Genomic DNA, 16,710 nt, shown 5'->3' with positions numbered 1-16,710 from the left:
AGTCCAATTGTGTGCCAGAGAAGATCCAGCAGCTTAAACAGGTTTCCCCTCCCCTGCCTGTAAGGGGGAATCAATTGGCTTGTCTGCAAAGCGCCGGGGCAATGTTCTCAAAACAGCATTGTATGATGAGGACAAATGATGTCTCAGTCCCCCACCTCTGTTTAAAGAAGGTCGCTCTACTTTCACATAGATGGCCTCCTTGACGCCTCTCTCAAACAATCCATCCTCTCTGTCCAGAATATGAACATCTTGAGAGGAAATCTGTTTAAGCTGCTGGAGCACCATCTTCTCTGGCACACAATTGGACTAACACCTGTCATGTGATTTAGATCATGTGACCCCTTTGTGTCTACATTTACCAGAGTTACTTCCTGTGCACTAAACCAACTGATGAAGGTGTTTGGATGAACACTGAAACGTCTTGTGTTTTTAAGTAAGTTTGTAAGTCCAGTGGTTTTGTAAATTCAACTTTACTTAGAAGAAACTTCTACCTGGATGAATGAATCTCCACAGACATAGATTCTACACATGCATTTAAAATCAAAGCAATATTTTCTATTAATTAAATTATCATCTAATGAACACCCGTTGTAGTAATAATATATACAGTACTGTAGGTTTTGGAAATGATGTTAATTATTTTGGTACTAATAATATGTACAGTTAAACAAGTATAGTAAATAAGTACAGTTGTAAGCATAATTCGTTCTGGAAGTGTGCTTGTATATCGAAACATATCAAAGTGGATTTCCTCATAAATAATGGAAACTGGATGGATGATTTGTTCCACAGCCTAAAAATATTGATATAAAAATAATTGATACAAAATGTAAAGTAAAGAATTTACCTGTTTTTTACCTTTGAAAAGAATCCCAACATATCACATGGTTCTAAGTATTCAGACCCTTTGCTCAGTATTTAGTAAAAGCACCCTTTTGATCTAATACAGCCATGAGTCTTTTTGGAAAAGTTGCAAGTTTTTCACACCTGAATTTGGGGATCCTCTGCCATTCCTCCTTGCAGATCCTTTCCAGTTCTGTCAGGTTGGATGGTAAATGTTGGTGGACCATTATTTTTAGGTCTCTACAGAGATGCTCAATCGGGTTTATTATTTTAGCTGTGTGCTTAGGGTCATTGTCTTGTTGGAAGGTAAACCTTCGGCCCAGTCTGAGGTCCTGAGCACTCTGGAGAAGGTTTTCGTCCAGGATATCCCTGTACTTGGCTGCATTCATATTTCCCTCGATTGCAACGAGTTGTCCTGTCCCTGCAGCTGAAAAACAGCCCCACAGCATAATGCTGCCACCACCATGCTTCACTGTTGGGAATATATTGGACAAGTGATGAGCAGTGCTTGGTTTCTCCACACATACCGCTTAGAATTAAGGGCAAAAAGTTCTATCTTGGTCTCATCAAACCAGAGAATCTTATTTCTTACCATCTTGGAGTCCTCCATGCAGGCTTTCATGTGTCTTGCACTAAGGAGAGGCTTCTGTCGGGCCACATAAAGCCCCGACTAGTGGAGGGCTGCAGTGATGGTTGACTTTCCACAACTTTCTCTCATCTCCTGACTGCATCTCTGGAGCTCAGTCACAGTGATATTTGGGTTCTTCTTTACCTCTCCCACCAAGGCTCTTCTCTTCTGATAGCTCAGTTTGACAGGACAGCCAGCTCTAGGAAGGGTCTGGTCATCCCAAACATCTTCCATTGAAGGATTATGGAGGCCACTGTGTTCTTAGGAACATTAAGTGCAGCAGAATTTTTTTTGTAACCTTGGCCAAATCTGTGCCTTGCCCTAACATGCATTGTAAGCTGTAAGGTATTATACAGACAGGTGTGTGGCTTTCCTAATCAAGTCCAGTTAGTATAATCAAACACAGCTGGACTCATAAAAGGTGTAGAACCATCTCAAGGAAAATCAGAAGAAATGGACAACACCTTAGTTAAATATATATGAGCCTCAAAACAAAGGGTCAGAATACTTAGGACCATGTGGTATTTCAGTTTTTCTTTTTTAATAAATCTGCAAAAATGTCAACAATTCTGTGTTTATCTGACAATATGGGGTGCTGTGTGTACATTAATAAAGAATAAAATGAACTTAAATGATTTTAGCAAATGGCTGCAATATAACAAAGAGTGAAAAGAGTAAGGGGGTCTGAATGCTTTCCGTACCCACTGTATGTGCCCCTTTTAGAGTACACAGAGGTATTAGACAGGTCTGTTCTTGATCATTATCTCTATTACAGTATGCAAACAGAGAGATTGGGTTTCTGTTTTTGACATACCTCACTCCAGTATGTCAACCCCCTCTGCAACCTTCAGTAGTTCCAGAATAGTTGCATCCAGAGACTTCTCACCGGACCCAGAAACGAAGTATGGAGAACAGCAGCCTACAGACATTTACACACAATGGGAGGACTCAGACTTGACAGAACTTTACATTTACATTTACATTTAGGCATTTGGCAGACGCTCTTATCCAGAGCGACTTACAAAAAGTGCTTTAAAGTTTACATCATTGGATACATACTTACACTGGGTTAACTAGGTTAATAACTAAGTGCCATTAGTCCAACACAACTGGGAAGAGGGTTTTTTTTGGGGGGGGGGGTTAATTCAAGTACTGGAGAAACAGATGCGTCTTGAGTCGTCGTTTAAAGATAGTCAAAGTCTCAGCTGTACGGACATCTAGAGGAAGTTCATTCCACCACCTAGGTGCCAGAACAGAAAAGAGCCTGGATGAATGCCGCCCTCGATCCCTGAGAGATGGTGGAATGAGGCGAGCAGTGCTGGAGGATCGGAGGGAACGTGGTGCAGTGCGTGGTGTGATTAGAGCAGAGAGGTAAGTGGGTGCTGGGCCATTTTTAGCTTTGTAGGCAAGCATCAGCGTTTTGAATTTAATGCGGGCAGCTACAGGAAGCCAGTGCAGGGAGCAGAGGAGTGGGGTGGTGTGGGAGAACTTGGGAAGGTTAAAAATGAGACATGCTGCTGCATTCTGGATCAGTTGCAGAGGACAAATCGTGGACAGAGGCAGGCCTGCCAGGAGTGAGTTGCGGTAGTCCAGTCTGAACAAGCAGTGGAACAAGCACCTGAGTAGCCTGTGAAGAAAGAAATGGGCGAATTCTTCTGATATTGTAAAGAAGAAATCAACAAGAGCGAGTAAGGTTAGCAATATGTGGGGAAAATGACAGATGATTGTCCACAGTTACCCCAAGATTGCGGGCAGTGGTTGAAGGAGTGATTTGGTTGTTGTCCAGGGATATCACAAGGTCTTGACATGGGGATGAGTCACAAGGGATAAACAACAGTTCTGTTTTACTGAGATTGAGTAAACTTTGTTTCTAATGGACCCAAGAACAGCACACACTACTGGATTACCAGGTTTTTATCAAGGACTTTTTTTAAAATTTAGAACTTTTTACAAAAACAAAACAAGGGAAACAGAACATTACACGGTATGCTGGAGGCACCCCTGGTCTGTGGGGGGCATCTAGATACAGGAAATCGTGACCCTCTGGCACTGGTAAACATCACATTAACAGACCTCTCTCTGGCAAAGGACGTATGGGACTACGGTCTCTATGGGTTGTCAACCAACTCCTGCATCGCTGGAGGTCCACCCTAATGTTAGAGGAACGAGTTCAGCTGATGGACTACTGAAGTCGCAAAACCAGTTCTCAGAAGAGGAACCCTTTCCACAGCTAATCATCACTTCAGACCTGTAGATGGATACAGCAGCCCCCTCCTGGTGTGCAGGGGAGATGAACTTTGGGGCAGTGTCTGGTAAGGTTCTGTACAGATCTTGTGTTAACGTCTTAAACAAGAAACACTGAACGGGAGGTTAGACACACCATAACGTAATGAACTTGGTTTTAAAAATGATACTGAACCAGAGTGGAGGGCACTGTATAAACCACCACTGACAAAAAGTCTGCTGAGCTCCAATGGAGAATTTTAAATGGAATCATCTCTGTGAATCTTTTTATCTCTATTTTATGTCCAGAAATCACATAAGAATGCTCCTTTTCTGTACAGAGAAAAGCTGTTTTTCATATTTTTATACATTTTTCCAGGTTATGGTCCTTGATCTTTAAAAAAAAAAAAAAAGTAATCACTGCATGTGAATTTCACCTTTCAGGTTTTTACTTTTGGTTTTAAATCTGTTTAAAGGAACAGATTCATATTCCAGTTTATTAATTTAATCGTTGGTCGAGCCACAATGGCAAATATACATAAGCAGGAAAAACAAGCTGGCACAAAGTACAGACTGCGATACCCAAAGAATCTTAATTGATTTTTATTTTAACAAGAATATGAAAGACACAAACATGTTCAATATAGTGTTGTAAGAAGACTTTATGCTCTGTAGAAGAAATTAGGAAGAAATTATATTTGCACCAGAGCGAAACTGAAGTGCAACAGCTATATATGTTTCACAAAGTTAACTCCAATGTCTTTAAAATATTAATTTTCTTATTTATTTATTCATTTATTTATTTATTCTTAATTTATCAATCAAATCCTGATCTCATTTTATACAATTAAATTAGTAAAATAAAGGATTGTAAAAGAAGTTAAAAGTCTCTCTCTCTCTCTCTTTCTCTCTCTCTCACATACACACACTCACACACTTTCTTTCTCACACACACATACAATCTCTCTCACACCAACACATACACATATGCACACACACAATCTCTCTCTCTCTCACACACACACACACACACAATCTCTCTCTCTCTCACACACACACACACTCTTGCTCGCACACACACAATCTCTCTCACACATACACACACACGCACACACACAAGCTCTCTCTCTCTCTCTCACACAAACACACACAATCTTGAGAGAGAGAGAGATTGTGTGTGTGTGTGTGCGCGGGCAGATGTGGTTCAATAGCAAAAAAAATAGATTTCCTACATTTTTCCACATAAACACATAAAAGTGTGTGTGTGTGTGTGTGTGTGTGTCAGTGGATGTGACTCTGGATCCTGATACAGCTCATCCTGAACTCAGAGTGTCTGCTGATGGAAAACAAGTGACACGTGGAGACACACGACAGAAGAATCTCTCTAAACCCTCTCTAAAAAGGTTTAGTTATTATTACAGTGTTGTTGGCAAGCAGAGTTTCTACAAAAGGAGATTTTATTATGAGGTGCAGGTCAGAGAGAACACCTGGTGGACATTAGGCGTGATGAGAGAGAGCGTTAACAGGAAGGGGAAAATTACATGGTCACCTCAGTATGGACTCTGGACTGTGGCACTGTCGGGGAATCAGTACTGGGCTAAAGCTGATCCTGATGTCCGCCTCACACTGAGAGAGGTGGAGAAGGTGGGGGTGTTTGTGGATTATGAGGAGGGTCTGGTCTCCTTTTATGATGTGGAGTCCAGATCTCATATCTACTCTTTCACTGGTCAGTCTTTCACTGAGAAACTCTATCCATACTTCTGGACTTGGAACAATAAACCACTGATCATCACTGCTGTTACCGAATAAATAATAATTTGTGTTAAATTTGATTAGAGACTGTTATTGTGTATAAAGTAAAAATAAAATCTATAAACAATTGAAACATGGAGAGTTTATAATGAAGTGTGTTTACATGAACACAAATAATACCATCATCATCTGATTTTAGCAGTTACAACCAGATTTTACTATTATTATTATTATTATTATTATTACAGCTATTATTAGATTTCTTTAAACTCTTTAAATAAACACAGCTGTTAGTCCAGTTACTGTTTGTGTTGTTAAAGAATGTAGACACCTCATGAAGTTGAGTCAGACACGTCAGTGACGCCGCCATCTTTGAAAGGGCAAGTTTCCAGCCTGTCACTTCAATTTACAGCCTTAACTAACATTTTCTCAATCTAGGAATCACCACTTATTACAGGGTAAATCCTTGACTGTGTGTGTGTGTGTTATTGCGTTTTAAAGTTTGATTTAGTTATTGAGGTTTAGAGTTCAAAGTTTGAGATTCTGTTTAATGCTGTTTGTTTTCTCCTCAACATCATGTAAGTTTTAATATTGCACTTGTACATAATCATACATGAAATTGATGTATTTTTATACAGTTTTTATTAATGTGTAATATAATCAGTCAAAACAATAGCGTCACAGTTTATAATCATTTCATTCTCAGTGATGAAATCTGCAGGATTTTCACTGAATCAGAATATGACCAGTGTGTGGAGCTGTGTTTGTATTAGTTGTGCATGTTTGTATCTACAGAAACCGATGATGGCTGCAACATAGAATTTTGGGGGAAATGAGTTTGTTGCTATGAATTGTTCCTGCGGTAACAGCAGTGGCGATTCCAGCTGGGAAAGGGGGCCTTAACCTCTTCAGTGGCTGGATTGCGAAGACTGGCTCTTAGCGAAAGAGAAAGTGCCCTGGCAGCTTGTGCAGCCCTTTAGCCACTGTTTCTTGTGCCTCAATCAAATGAGTCCATCCACCTTTGAAGTCCCTGGGGCACATGACATAGCCATCGCAAATATGAATATGAGCATGAACATGTAGGACTTCAGGAAATTGAATATTTAATGTCTCTGGATCCACCATGACCCTGACCAGGATAAAGCACTTACACTCACATACCAGTCACATTTACAATCAAACTGGTGTACACTGGGTTATTAACACACACAGCTAAACACATCCAGTTTGCTTAACTGCTCACGTGCTGTGTATTTAAGAGGGGTGATGTGTGATATTGCATCATGCTCCCACCATCTCTCAGCCTCCAGAACTCTTCCCTGTTCTGACACCCCGTTGGTGGAATGAACTTCCTCTACTGTAAATGTCCGAACAACTGAGCAACTGGCAGTCTACAAACAACTTCTTAAAACCTATATTTTCTTTAAGTCTTCTTCTTTGTCTTTCGGCTGTTCCCTTTCAGGGGTCGCCACAGTGAATCATTTGCCTCCATCTAACCCTATCCTCTGCATCCTCTTCTCTCACTGCATCCATAAATCTCCTCTTTGGTCTTCCTCTAGACATCCTGCCCGGCAGTTCCAACCTCAGCATAAAACCATATTGCTGCTCACAAATGCTCACCTCTGCCCTTAACCTAGCTTCCACTACTCTTTCCCACAGCTTCATTGTCTGGCTCATTAGCTTTATACCTCTATAATTGCCACAGCTTTGCACATCTCCCTTGTTCTTAAAAATTGGCACCAATACACCTTTCCTCCATTCCTCTGGAATCCTCTCACTCTCCAAGATCTTGTTAAACAAACTTGTCAAAAACTCTATTGCCACCTCTCCTAAGCACTTCCATACCTCCACAGGTATGTCATCAGGACCAACAGCCTTTCCACTCTTCATCCTCTTCAACGCCCTTTTCACCTCACTTCTACCAATATTTGCTACTTCCTGTTCCACAACAGTCACCTCTTCTACTCTTTGTTCTCTTTCGTTTTCCTCATTCATCAACTCCTTCCATCTTCCCATCACCCTCCTGGCATCTGTCAGTACATTTCCATCTCTATCTTTAATCACTCTAACCTGCTGCACATCCTTCCCATCTCTATCTCTCTGCCTTGCCAACCTGTACAGATCCACCTCTCCCTCCTTACTGTCTAGCCTAGCATACAAGTCCTCATATGTTCTTTGTCTGGCCTTTGCCACCTCTACCTTCACCTTACTCTGCATCTCCCTGTACTCCGGTCTACTCTCTTCAGTCCTCTCAGTGTCCCACTTCTTCTTAGCTAGCCTCTTTCCCTGTATACACTCCTGGACTTCCTCATTCCACCACCAAGTCTCCTTGTCCACTTTCCCCTTACCTGATGATACACCAAGTACCCTCCTACCTGTCTCCCTGATCACATTGGCTGTAGTTGTCTAGTCAACTGAAAGCACCTCCTGACCACCCATAGCCTGTCTTAACTCCTCCCTAAAGACTTCACAACATTCTTCCTTTCTCAGCTTCCACCACTTTGTCCTCTGCTCTGCCTTTGTCCACTTTACCTTCCTCACCACCAGGGTTATTTTACACACCACCATTCTGTGTTGTCTGGCTACACTCTCCCCTATCAACACTTTGCAGTCACTGATCTCTTTCAGGTTACAACGTCGACACAAGATGTAGTCGACCTGAGTGCTTCTGCCTCCACTCTTATATGTCACCCTATGTTCCTGCCTCTTCTGGAAGAAAGTATTTACTACTGCCATTTCCATCCTTTTTGCAAAGTCCACCACCATCTGTCCTTCTACATTCCTGTCCTGAAGACCAAACCTGCCCATCACATTTTCATCACCTCTGTTCCCTTCCCCAACATGTCCATTGAAGTCTGCACCAATCACCACTCTTTCACCTCTGGGGATGCTCTGCATCACTTCATCTAACTCACTCCAGAATTTCTCCTTCTCTTTTAACTCACATCCTACCTGTGGGGCATAACCACTAGTAACATTGAACATTATCCCTTCAATTTCCAGCTTCAGACTCATCACCCTATCTGATACTCTCTTCACCTCTAGAACATTCCTTACAAACTTCTCTTTTAGGATAACTACTACTCCATTTCCTACTATATTTTCTTTAAGTACTTGGGCTAAAAAAAAAGAAGAAGCACGTCTGCCAAATGCTTTAATTATAAAGTTTACATTTGCATTTACATGATGTTCAGTGTAATTCATGCTTCGGCTCAAACCATGGACCCTGGAGCTCCTCTCTGTGGAACTGTAAATTCTAATCCACCTAAACTACTAGCAGCAAATAATGTTAAAAATAGTAATATTAGGTCAATTACTTGTCCCCTGTTTTTTCAGCACAGTGAGATTTTTTTGCATTTCCCAGTTAGTAATCTGGGGTTAGAGTGCAGTCTATTAGGTATTTAAAGTGATCAGTGTCTTTTCTGTGAAACTCTAAGAAGGGCTGTTTCAGTGGAGAGTAAGCCATGGAAACTTAAACTAATTCAGGATATCGTGTCTTATCTGAGGACGTCTATCATCGCTCAACTTTGCAACAAATGTTTTAAAGATCAAATATTGTGATTTTCTAACACACAACTATGATCAGAAATTAATAACTCCTCAATGTGAACAGAATCAACATTTAAACCACAAGTAAAAACAAGATTAAAAGATTCAGTAAGTAAATAAAGTATAAATCAGAGCTATCTGGTGTCATCAATATTAAAAAACAAATCATATTTTGAGAAAAAGTCACCAAATAAATTTAAAAAGACACTGATGGACATTGGTTACCAGGTGGACAGTAAACATAACTAAAACGAAAAAAAAAAAAATAGAGTGGCTGACCTTGGTCATTTATAATTCAAAAGAAGAACAGTGGTAGCTCAGCGGGCTAAGGCATTGAGTTACTGTTTGGGAGATTGTTTTTGATCCCCAGCTCCACCAGATTGCCACTGTTGGGCCCTTGAGCAAGGCCCTTAACCCTGTGTGCTCCAGGGGCACTGTATCATGGCTGACCCTGCGCTCTGACCCCAGTTACGCTGGGATATGTGAAGAAAAAATTTCACTGTGCTGTAAGAGGACGATTCAGTGTTTTGCACCCAAAGACTTTGTTTTCATGTGGGACTTCTATTCCCAGAGTACTCCTTTGTCATGTGCTGAATGCCCTCACCTGAGCCTTTTTGCCTTGGACACAGTGGTTGTCTCGCATCTGATCTGTTTTAAGTTTGTTTTAATCTGTTCTGACCTGTTTCGTTAATTATTGCTGTTGTGTTTGTTTGTTTATTTATTTATTTTATTTTATTTTATTTTATTTTAACTGTTGTCTTTAGTTTTCTTTATTTGTGTTTTTTCATTAAATGTCTTAACGCCTGCAAATATGCCTTGTCTGCATCTTCCATCCAATTCTGCCTTTTTGTCACATTTCCCAAAAAACATCTTGAATATCTCAGGACTTCTGGGCAAATCTTCTATGGACTGATGAGTCAAAAGTTGAACTTTCTGGAAGGAGTGCATCCAGTTACGAACACAGCAGTTCATAAAAAAAATCCGTTTGTGACCTTGAGCTTAAGCGCACTTGAGTTATATAGCAGGACAATGCTCTAAAACACACCAGCAAGTCCACCCTGGTTGGAAAAAAAAATTAAAATAATAAAAATTGAAGGTTTTGGAATGGCCTAGTCAAAGTCCGGACTTAAATCCGAAACTCTATCCATACTTTAGTCCATGTTATACAGATGTTGTCTTATGTTTTCAGGACAATGAACCACTGAGCATAATGGCTGTTATTAAATAAATATACTGTTTGATTTATAGCTTATAACATTTTAAACTGTATGTTTTGAAGCTGGCTATAATCATTACTTACATCTAAAAACAGAATAATTTGTGTAAAATATGATTTGAGACTAACTGTTATTGTATATAAAATAAGCATAAACTCTAAAACAGCTAAAACATGTAGAGCCTTTATCATTATCTGATTTAGGCAGTTACAATCAAATTAAAGTCATTATAAGACACATGGATGTTAGTCCAGTTACTGGATTATTACATGTTTGTGTTGTTAATCTGATTTCTCCCAGAAACCCTGATGGAATGTAGACATTTACATTTACTTTACTAGGCATTTGGCAGACTCTCTGTTCCAGAGCGACTTAAAAAAGTGCTTTGAAATTTCCATCATTATATAGATCCCCATTGGTTACTAGACTACTAACTATAAGTACCATTAGTCAAACACTGTTGGAAAGGTTCAACCATTTAGAGGAGGTGCCAGAACATAAAACAGTCTAGATGCATGTCTTCCTTGATCCCCGAAAGATGAGGGAACAAGTTGAGCTGTGCTTACGAATGTGAAGAATTAAAAAGAATGTTATTGGTAATTACGTTTGCACATACAAGGAATTTGTGACAGAAGCTTTCAGAGAAGACAACAACACACACAAAACAAAAAAGATTACAATTAACAAGAAATACAATAAGATTTGAAGTATTATCAAACAAATAACAGTGGTATGTGATTATGATTGTTTTGTTATGATTATGAGTGACATATGATTATTTCACATATTTTAATTGCACACTGGGGAAAATATTTAACTGTTCATGAGATAGATTGTCTGGGGGAAGAAGCCTGGCTGTCCTGGTGTTCAGTGCTCTGTTTGACAAGATGACAAACGTTCAAGGACAAAATGGTTTGGATGTGATTTCCAAAGTAATTTCCTAAACTTATATCTTCATTCTGGATATATATATGCAGTTCTGGAAGGAAGGACAGGGGAGCACCAATAATCCTTTCAGCAGTCCAAACCATCCCTTGTAGTCTTCTGATATCTGATTTATCGCTGAGTCAAACCAGACAGTTATTGAAGTGTGCAGGAGTGATTCAATGACGGTTACTGTATGTAGAACTGTGTGACCATCTTCTGTGCCAGGTTGAATGACCCTCAGCTGGCGAAGGAAATACAACTTCTGCTGTGATTTTTTTAAACAATGGAATATGGTTGTCCCACTTTAGGTTCTAAAAAACAGTAGAGCCCAGGAACTGAAATGACTCCATTTCTGGAGTCTGTAGAGGTGTTCATTATCTGGCTGTTGAACATGACAAAGCTGTTGATCAATTAAAAGATAGGGCTAGGAACAGAGAGGTGGGTTGGTTTGATGTGGAGCAGTATAGAACCAAGCACCAAGAGGACCAAGAGCCTTGTGGGACACCAGTGGAGAATTTGCGTGGAGTAGATGTGGATTCCCTCTGTGTCACTTTATATAACTAATCTTCTATGTAGGAAGCAAACCATATTCGTGCCATGCCACAGATTCCAAGGCTTTGCAAGTGTAACAGTTGGTAGTGAAAAACGCTCTCACTTTTGTTTTATGACAACAATTTTTTTTATGGATGCTTTTGTATGCGATGATTGTAATCCCCTGCCTGTGTTTTCATGAGTCTGTGTGTGTGCGCGACATGAGCGGTGACATAATTACGTAGGCGTACGTGCGCACTCTGGTCAAAGCCTTTTTCTACACGACCAGAGGGGTGCAGGCGCGTGAGAGACTCGACACACACAACTCATAATTATATCTGTTTGTTACAGCAATAAATTGTCAAAGAATTAGTCCCGTGTTCAGCCTCATCTGTCACACAACACAACGCAGAGAGAGAGAGAACAGAACAGTGTAATGCACACAGGAGAGGAGTAGGCTAGAGAGAGTAGGGTTACACAAGGATAGACAGGAGAAACTTGGGACTTACTGGGGCAGTGGTGGCTCAGCGACCGTTTGATCGACAGTTCGATAACCAGCTCCACCAGGTTGCTACTGTTGGGCCCTTGAGCAAGGCCCTTAACCCTAAGTGCTCCAGGGGCGCTGTATCATGGCTGACCTTGCGCTCTGAACCCAGTTATGCTGGGATATGTGAAAAAAGGAATTTCACTGTGCTATAATGTACATGTGACATATAAAGGCTTAACTCAACTTAACTGTGTCAAATGCTGCTGAGAGGTCAAAAAGGATGAGAACAGATGACTGTTTAGCTGATCTAGCAGCATGGAGCTTCTCAGCGAATGACAGAAGGGCAGTCTCTGTAGAATGTGCTGCTTTGAATCTGAATGGGTAGGATCATTAAGGTTGTTCTGCAAAGGATAAAGAGACATTTGATTGTAGACAGTGCATTCAAGAATTGAGTGAGAAAAAAGGGAATGATAGCAGTATTAATGATGCATGCTGGCTCCTGGCAGGGTTTCTTAAATGTAGCAGAAACATATCCAGATTATTTAAAAAGGTTGATGATGGCTGTGCTGAAGAGGAAAAGGTCTTCAAAAATGGCCTAGAGCATTGTGAAGGAATTGAGTCTAAGAAACAGGTGATGAGATTGGAGGATGAGGTGATGTGCTGAATCTCTTCAGTTGTTAGGCTGTAATATTCTGCTAGGAGATAAGAGGGAGAGTCCTGATGTTTTGCTGTAGGACCAAACGTGTGGCGATTAATTGCTATTTTCCCCCATCATAGAATATGGCAAAGTAATCAACAGTTAGAGAAGCCAGTGGGTTGAGTGGTGAAGAGAAGATATTGTGGAGCTTGCAAGGATTATTTGCATAAGCTTTCAGCTTTTCCCTGTTGAAGGCAGTTTTAGGGGAACTGCAGTTCTCTGCAGTTTTTCTGCAGTTCCTAATTCTTTTCTATTATTGCAGCATATTTTCTATTATATACATAACCAAGGAGCAGAACAAGAAATCTTCCTTGTTTTTTTTTTTTTTTCTATCACTAGCTGTAGGGAAAGAAAAGGAGTCTAAGTCTGAGAGGGATGATAGGGTACAGGAAGACACAGAGGAAGGGGAGACAGATTGGAGGTCTTTGTGGGTACAAGAGAAATTTTCGTAGTTGGTTTATTTATTTGGTTCGTACCAACCATACGATACGCAGGAGAGGATGGGTGAAGATAAAAGATGCAAGAAAATTATCAGATTTATCAAAAGGAATAGCTGGAATATTTGTGGCTGGGGAGTGGTAGTGGGAATTTCTCTCTCTTATGTGTGGGTGGGCAGCTGTTTAATGTTCAAGTTCAAGTTCAAGTAGGCTTTATATTCATTACAACCATATACAGTTAGTACACAGTGAAATGAAACAATGTTCCTCCAGGACCAAGGTGCTACATGCAACATAAATTTACAACATAAATTAACATAGGCACTAAGCTAGCTAACCAAGAGGCCTAGTTAGCTGGCTAGCAGAGACAGGACAGATAGACCTAACAAATTAGAACATAAATTAACAAAAACTAACTAGCTAAGTATAAAATTTTTATAGACAACATAAAGTGCACATGCAAATGTGCAAACAAGAGCAACAACAAAGTGACAGTGCGCAACCACGACATAACAGAACATAGAATATGGTGTTGAGGTAGTGGGGAAACATAAACATTTCTTAAAACAGCAGCAAGAATTGAGGAATTAGTGCAAAATGTAGTCCAGTAATGATCATTGTGCAAAAGAGATAAACAGTGAAGCATTTACAGGTACAGGTTGGTGTGTACGATAAATGTTAAGAAGTTGTTTAAGGAGAGGGATTGCCAGATTACCTCACAGCAATTATAGCTTTTTATGGCAAATCTCTTAACAGAGCCAATTAACACAATAGTTTATCATAAATACACAGTGTATGCGGAAGACAGAAACAAACATAATGCCCCTACAAAGTGCCCAAATGTTTACAAAACATTAACAAATGCGTGACATAGCAGGGTTTACTCCAAAAAAATGATGTAACTTTTGAAAACTGAATTTTCAGAGATGTATGGAAAGATCTTTATACATATAACATTAGAGAGAGGGTAAAATACAATTTAAGAACTACTTAGCAATAAGAAGCTTTCGGGAAACCGGGCCATGATTAGTTTTAGCTTTTAACTATTTCTACAAACTCTTTACTGTCAACGGTGGGTACTAACTCTAGTATATAGTAAATTTCAACTGTTATTTCTGGAAAATGCATATCTCACGAAATATATAATTAGGAAATTTTTTAATTTTTTAATTTTTTAATACTGTGCAAAAGTCTTGAGTCACCTCATTTCTTTATATGTTGCTTCCAAAGAGCCAGACTTTATTGTATTTTTCTTATGTTGTCTTAATAATCAGTTCTGCAAGCTCTCATGTTTGGTAAGTTTTTGGTTTTCATTTTCAGTCTAGTCCCTGTACTTAAAACAGTTTCAAAGGAATGTGTTTTGTTTGTTAAGCTACACCAATGTTATGAATTATTCAAGCATAAAAAACATCTAACTCAAGGCCTGAACCAGTGAGAGACAGGTGTAATATACTGGTGATGCTGATTGCAGAGTGGTTGCAACAGACAAGAGGGGAAATGAGGTTGCTGCAAGCAATTTTTAAATAGTATCTTTAGGCACGTTGCAGCCTGCCACAGTAAAACATTTGTTCCCATTTTTTATTTAATCTACATCATTTAATTTTATAAGAAAGCAAAGCAAGGCAGGTTTATTTGTATAGCACATTTTATACACAATGGTAATTCAAAGTGCTTTACATAAAAGAAAAGAAAATAATCATAAAATAAAATAGAAAATAATAACAATAAAACTTTTTGAGGAAATTTTTTACATTTGATTTACAATAAAAAAAAAACGTTTGCAATGAAACTTTTAAATGAATTAAAATTGAATTTAAAATAAAAATAGATAACTATTTAAAACGAATTAAAATTCAATTTAAAATAAAAATAAAACGTAAACATAAAATATTAGGTAAACATAAAATAATGCAGTCTGTTCGGACGTAGCACTGTGCTCATTCAATAAATGCACAGCAGATGAGTTTTAAGTCCAAATTTAAATTTGACGAATGTTTTAGCACATCTGGAGCCTCATGTATCAACATTACGTGCGCACAAAAACTTTGCTTACGCCAGTTTTCACGCTCATGGTCGGATTTACAGTGAAATTAACGTGAGAATGTGCGTTCTTCCACGCCAACTTCATGTCTGGCGTACGTGTATTTCTTGTGTGTGTTTGTTTTATTTCCGTTGGCGACTCCTAGAGGCAATTATGTTAAATTACACACTACAAAGTATCGCACCAACACGTGAAAAACATTGCTATTGATTTATAATTAATAAAATGGGTTAATTGACATAATATTTTGCTACAAATTATGTGATTTAGAACATATAAAAGCATTTGCAAATGTATACAACCCTTAGTCTATGGCAATGGCAGTGTTGGCCTTATTAGAGGACATTGTCAGTGGCCGAATCCGAAGGGACACGTTTTTAGGGATCACAGTGATTTTCTGGCCCACGATGATGACTGGCTTATTAGCCGTTTCAGATTTCCAAGAGCTATCCTCTTGGAGCTCTGTGCTGAATTGGGTCCAAATTTGGAAAGAGAGACAGCGAGGAGCCACACAATACCCGTTCCCTTACAGGTGCGGTGCTGACAACACTTGGTTTCCTGGCAACTGGCTCTTTCCAAAGGGAACTGGCAGACCCCTCGGGGTTTAGCCAGTCGTCTTTAAGCTGTGCAATGGCAGCTGTATGGGACGGGATCATCCGCATGTTTAGCAGGTATATAAGGTTTCCATACCATGCAGTTGACCAGCCAAACATTAAAGCGCAATTTGCAGCGATCGCCGGTTTTCCTAATGTAATCGGAGCGATCGACTGCACACACACTGCTATAAAGGCGCCACCTGAAGACGAATTTGCACACGTGAATCGGAAACATTTCCATTCAATAAATGTGCAAATAATATGTGATTCTTAAAGGCGCCTAACAAATATTGTGGCACGGTGGCCTGGGTCAACCCATGATTCATTCATCCTCACAAACAGCATGGTTGGGATGAGGCTCCAAGGTGGCAGGGTGCGCGAGGGGTGGCTTCTTGGTGAGTGATGTATTTAAAGATATTATTCCAGCTAAGTTTTTTTTTTATTATTATTAATTCCGGAGGACAAACTTGCAAATAACACAGTTTTTCTCCGTACTGTATTGTCCTAAATTCCCTGGCTGTTTTCCAGGAAGTTGTCTTGAAGCTGTGGTAATATGTCACAGTCTGTCTGTAAAGAGCTCTGTGGGCAGGACTGAGCTGGGATGTCCATGAGCAGTGGTTGTTTTGGCTGTGTGGTGTTATCAATGTCTTTGTGGGATTCTTTAACCCAGTGGTTCTCAAACATTATCTGTCATTCCCCACTTAAGGGGGTGGGCGAATTTCCAAGCCCCACTTGTCAACAAAATGATAATGAAATCGGCCAAGTTAACTATTTATTGAAAT

At 39.7% G+C, this 16,710-nt stretch overlaps 1 protein-coding gene across 2 annotated transcripts in view; it reads left to right on the top strand.

Moving 5' to 3' along the window:
* The window catches only part of LOC128524666 (butyrophilin subfamily 1 member A1-like), a 40,380-nt gene extending 33,511 nt beyond the window's left edge, over window positions 1–6,869 (top strand). For both annotated transcript variants that reach the window (XM_053497383.1, XM_053497376.1), the window contains exon 10: window positions 4,980–6,869. In XM_053497383.1, the coding sequence (XP_053353358.1) occupies window positions 4,980–5,503 (524 nt within the window). In that variant the 3' untranslated portion in view covers window positions 5,504–6,869. The remainder of the gene's footprint in view (window positions 1–4,979) is intronic.
* The last annotated feature ends 9,841 nt before the right edge of the window (window positions 6,870–16,710 follow it).

Source organism: Clarias gariepinus, chromosome 1 (genome assembly GCF_024256425.1).
Source record: "Clarias gariepinus isolate MV-2021 ecotype Netherlands chromosome 1, CGAR_prim_01v2, whole genome shotgun sequence".
Taxonomy (NCBI): Eukaryota; Metazoa; Chordata; class Actinopteri; order Siluriformes; family Clariidae; genus Clarias; species Clarias gariepinus.
This window is presented reverse-complemented; position numbering and strand designations above follow the sequence as displayed.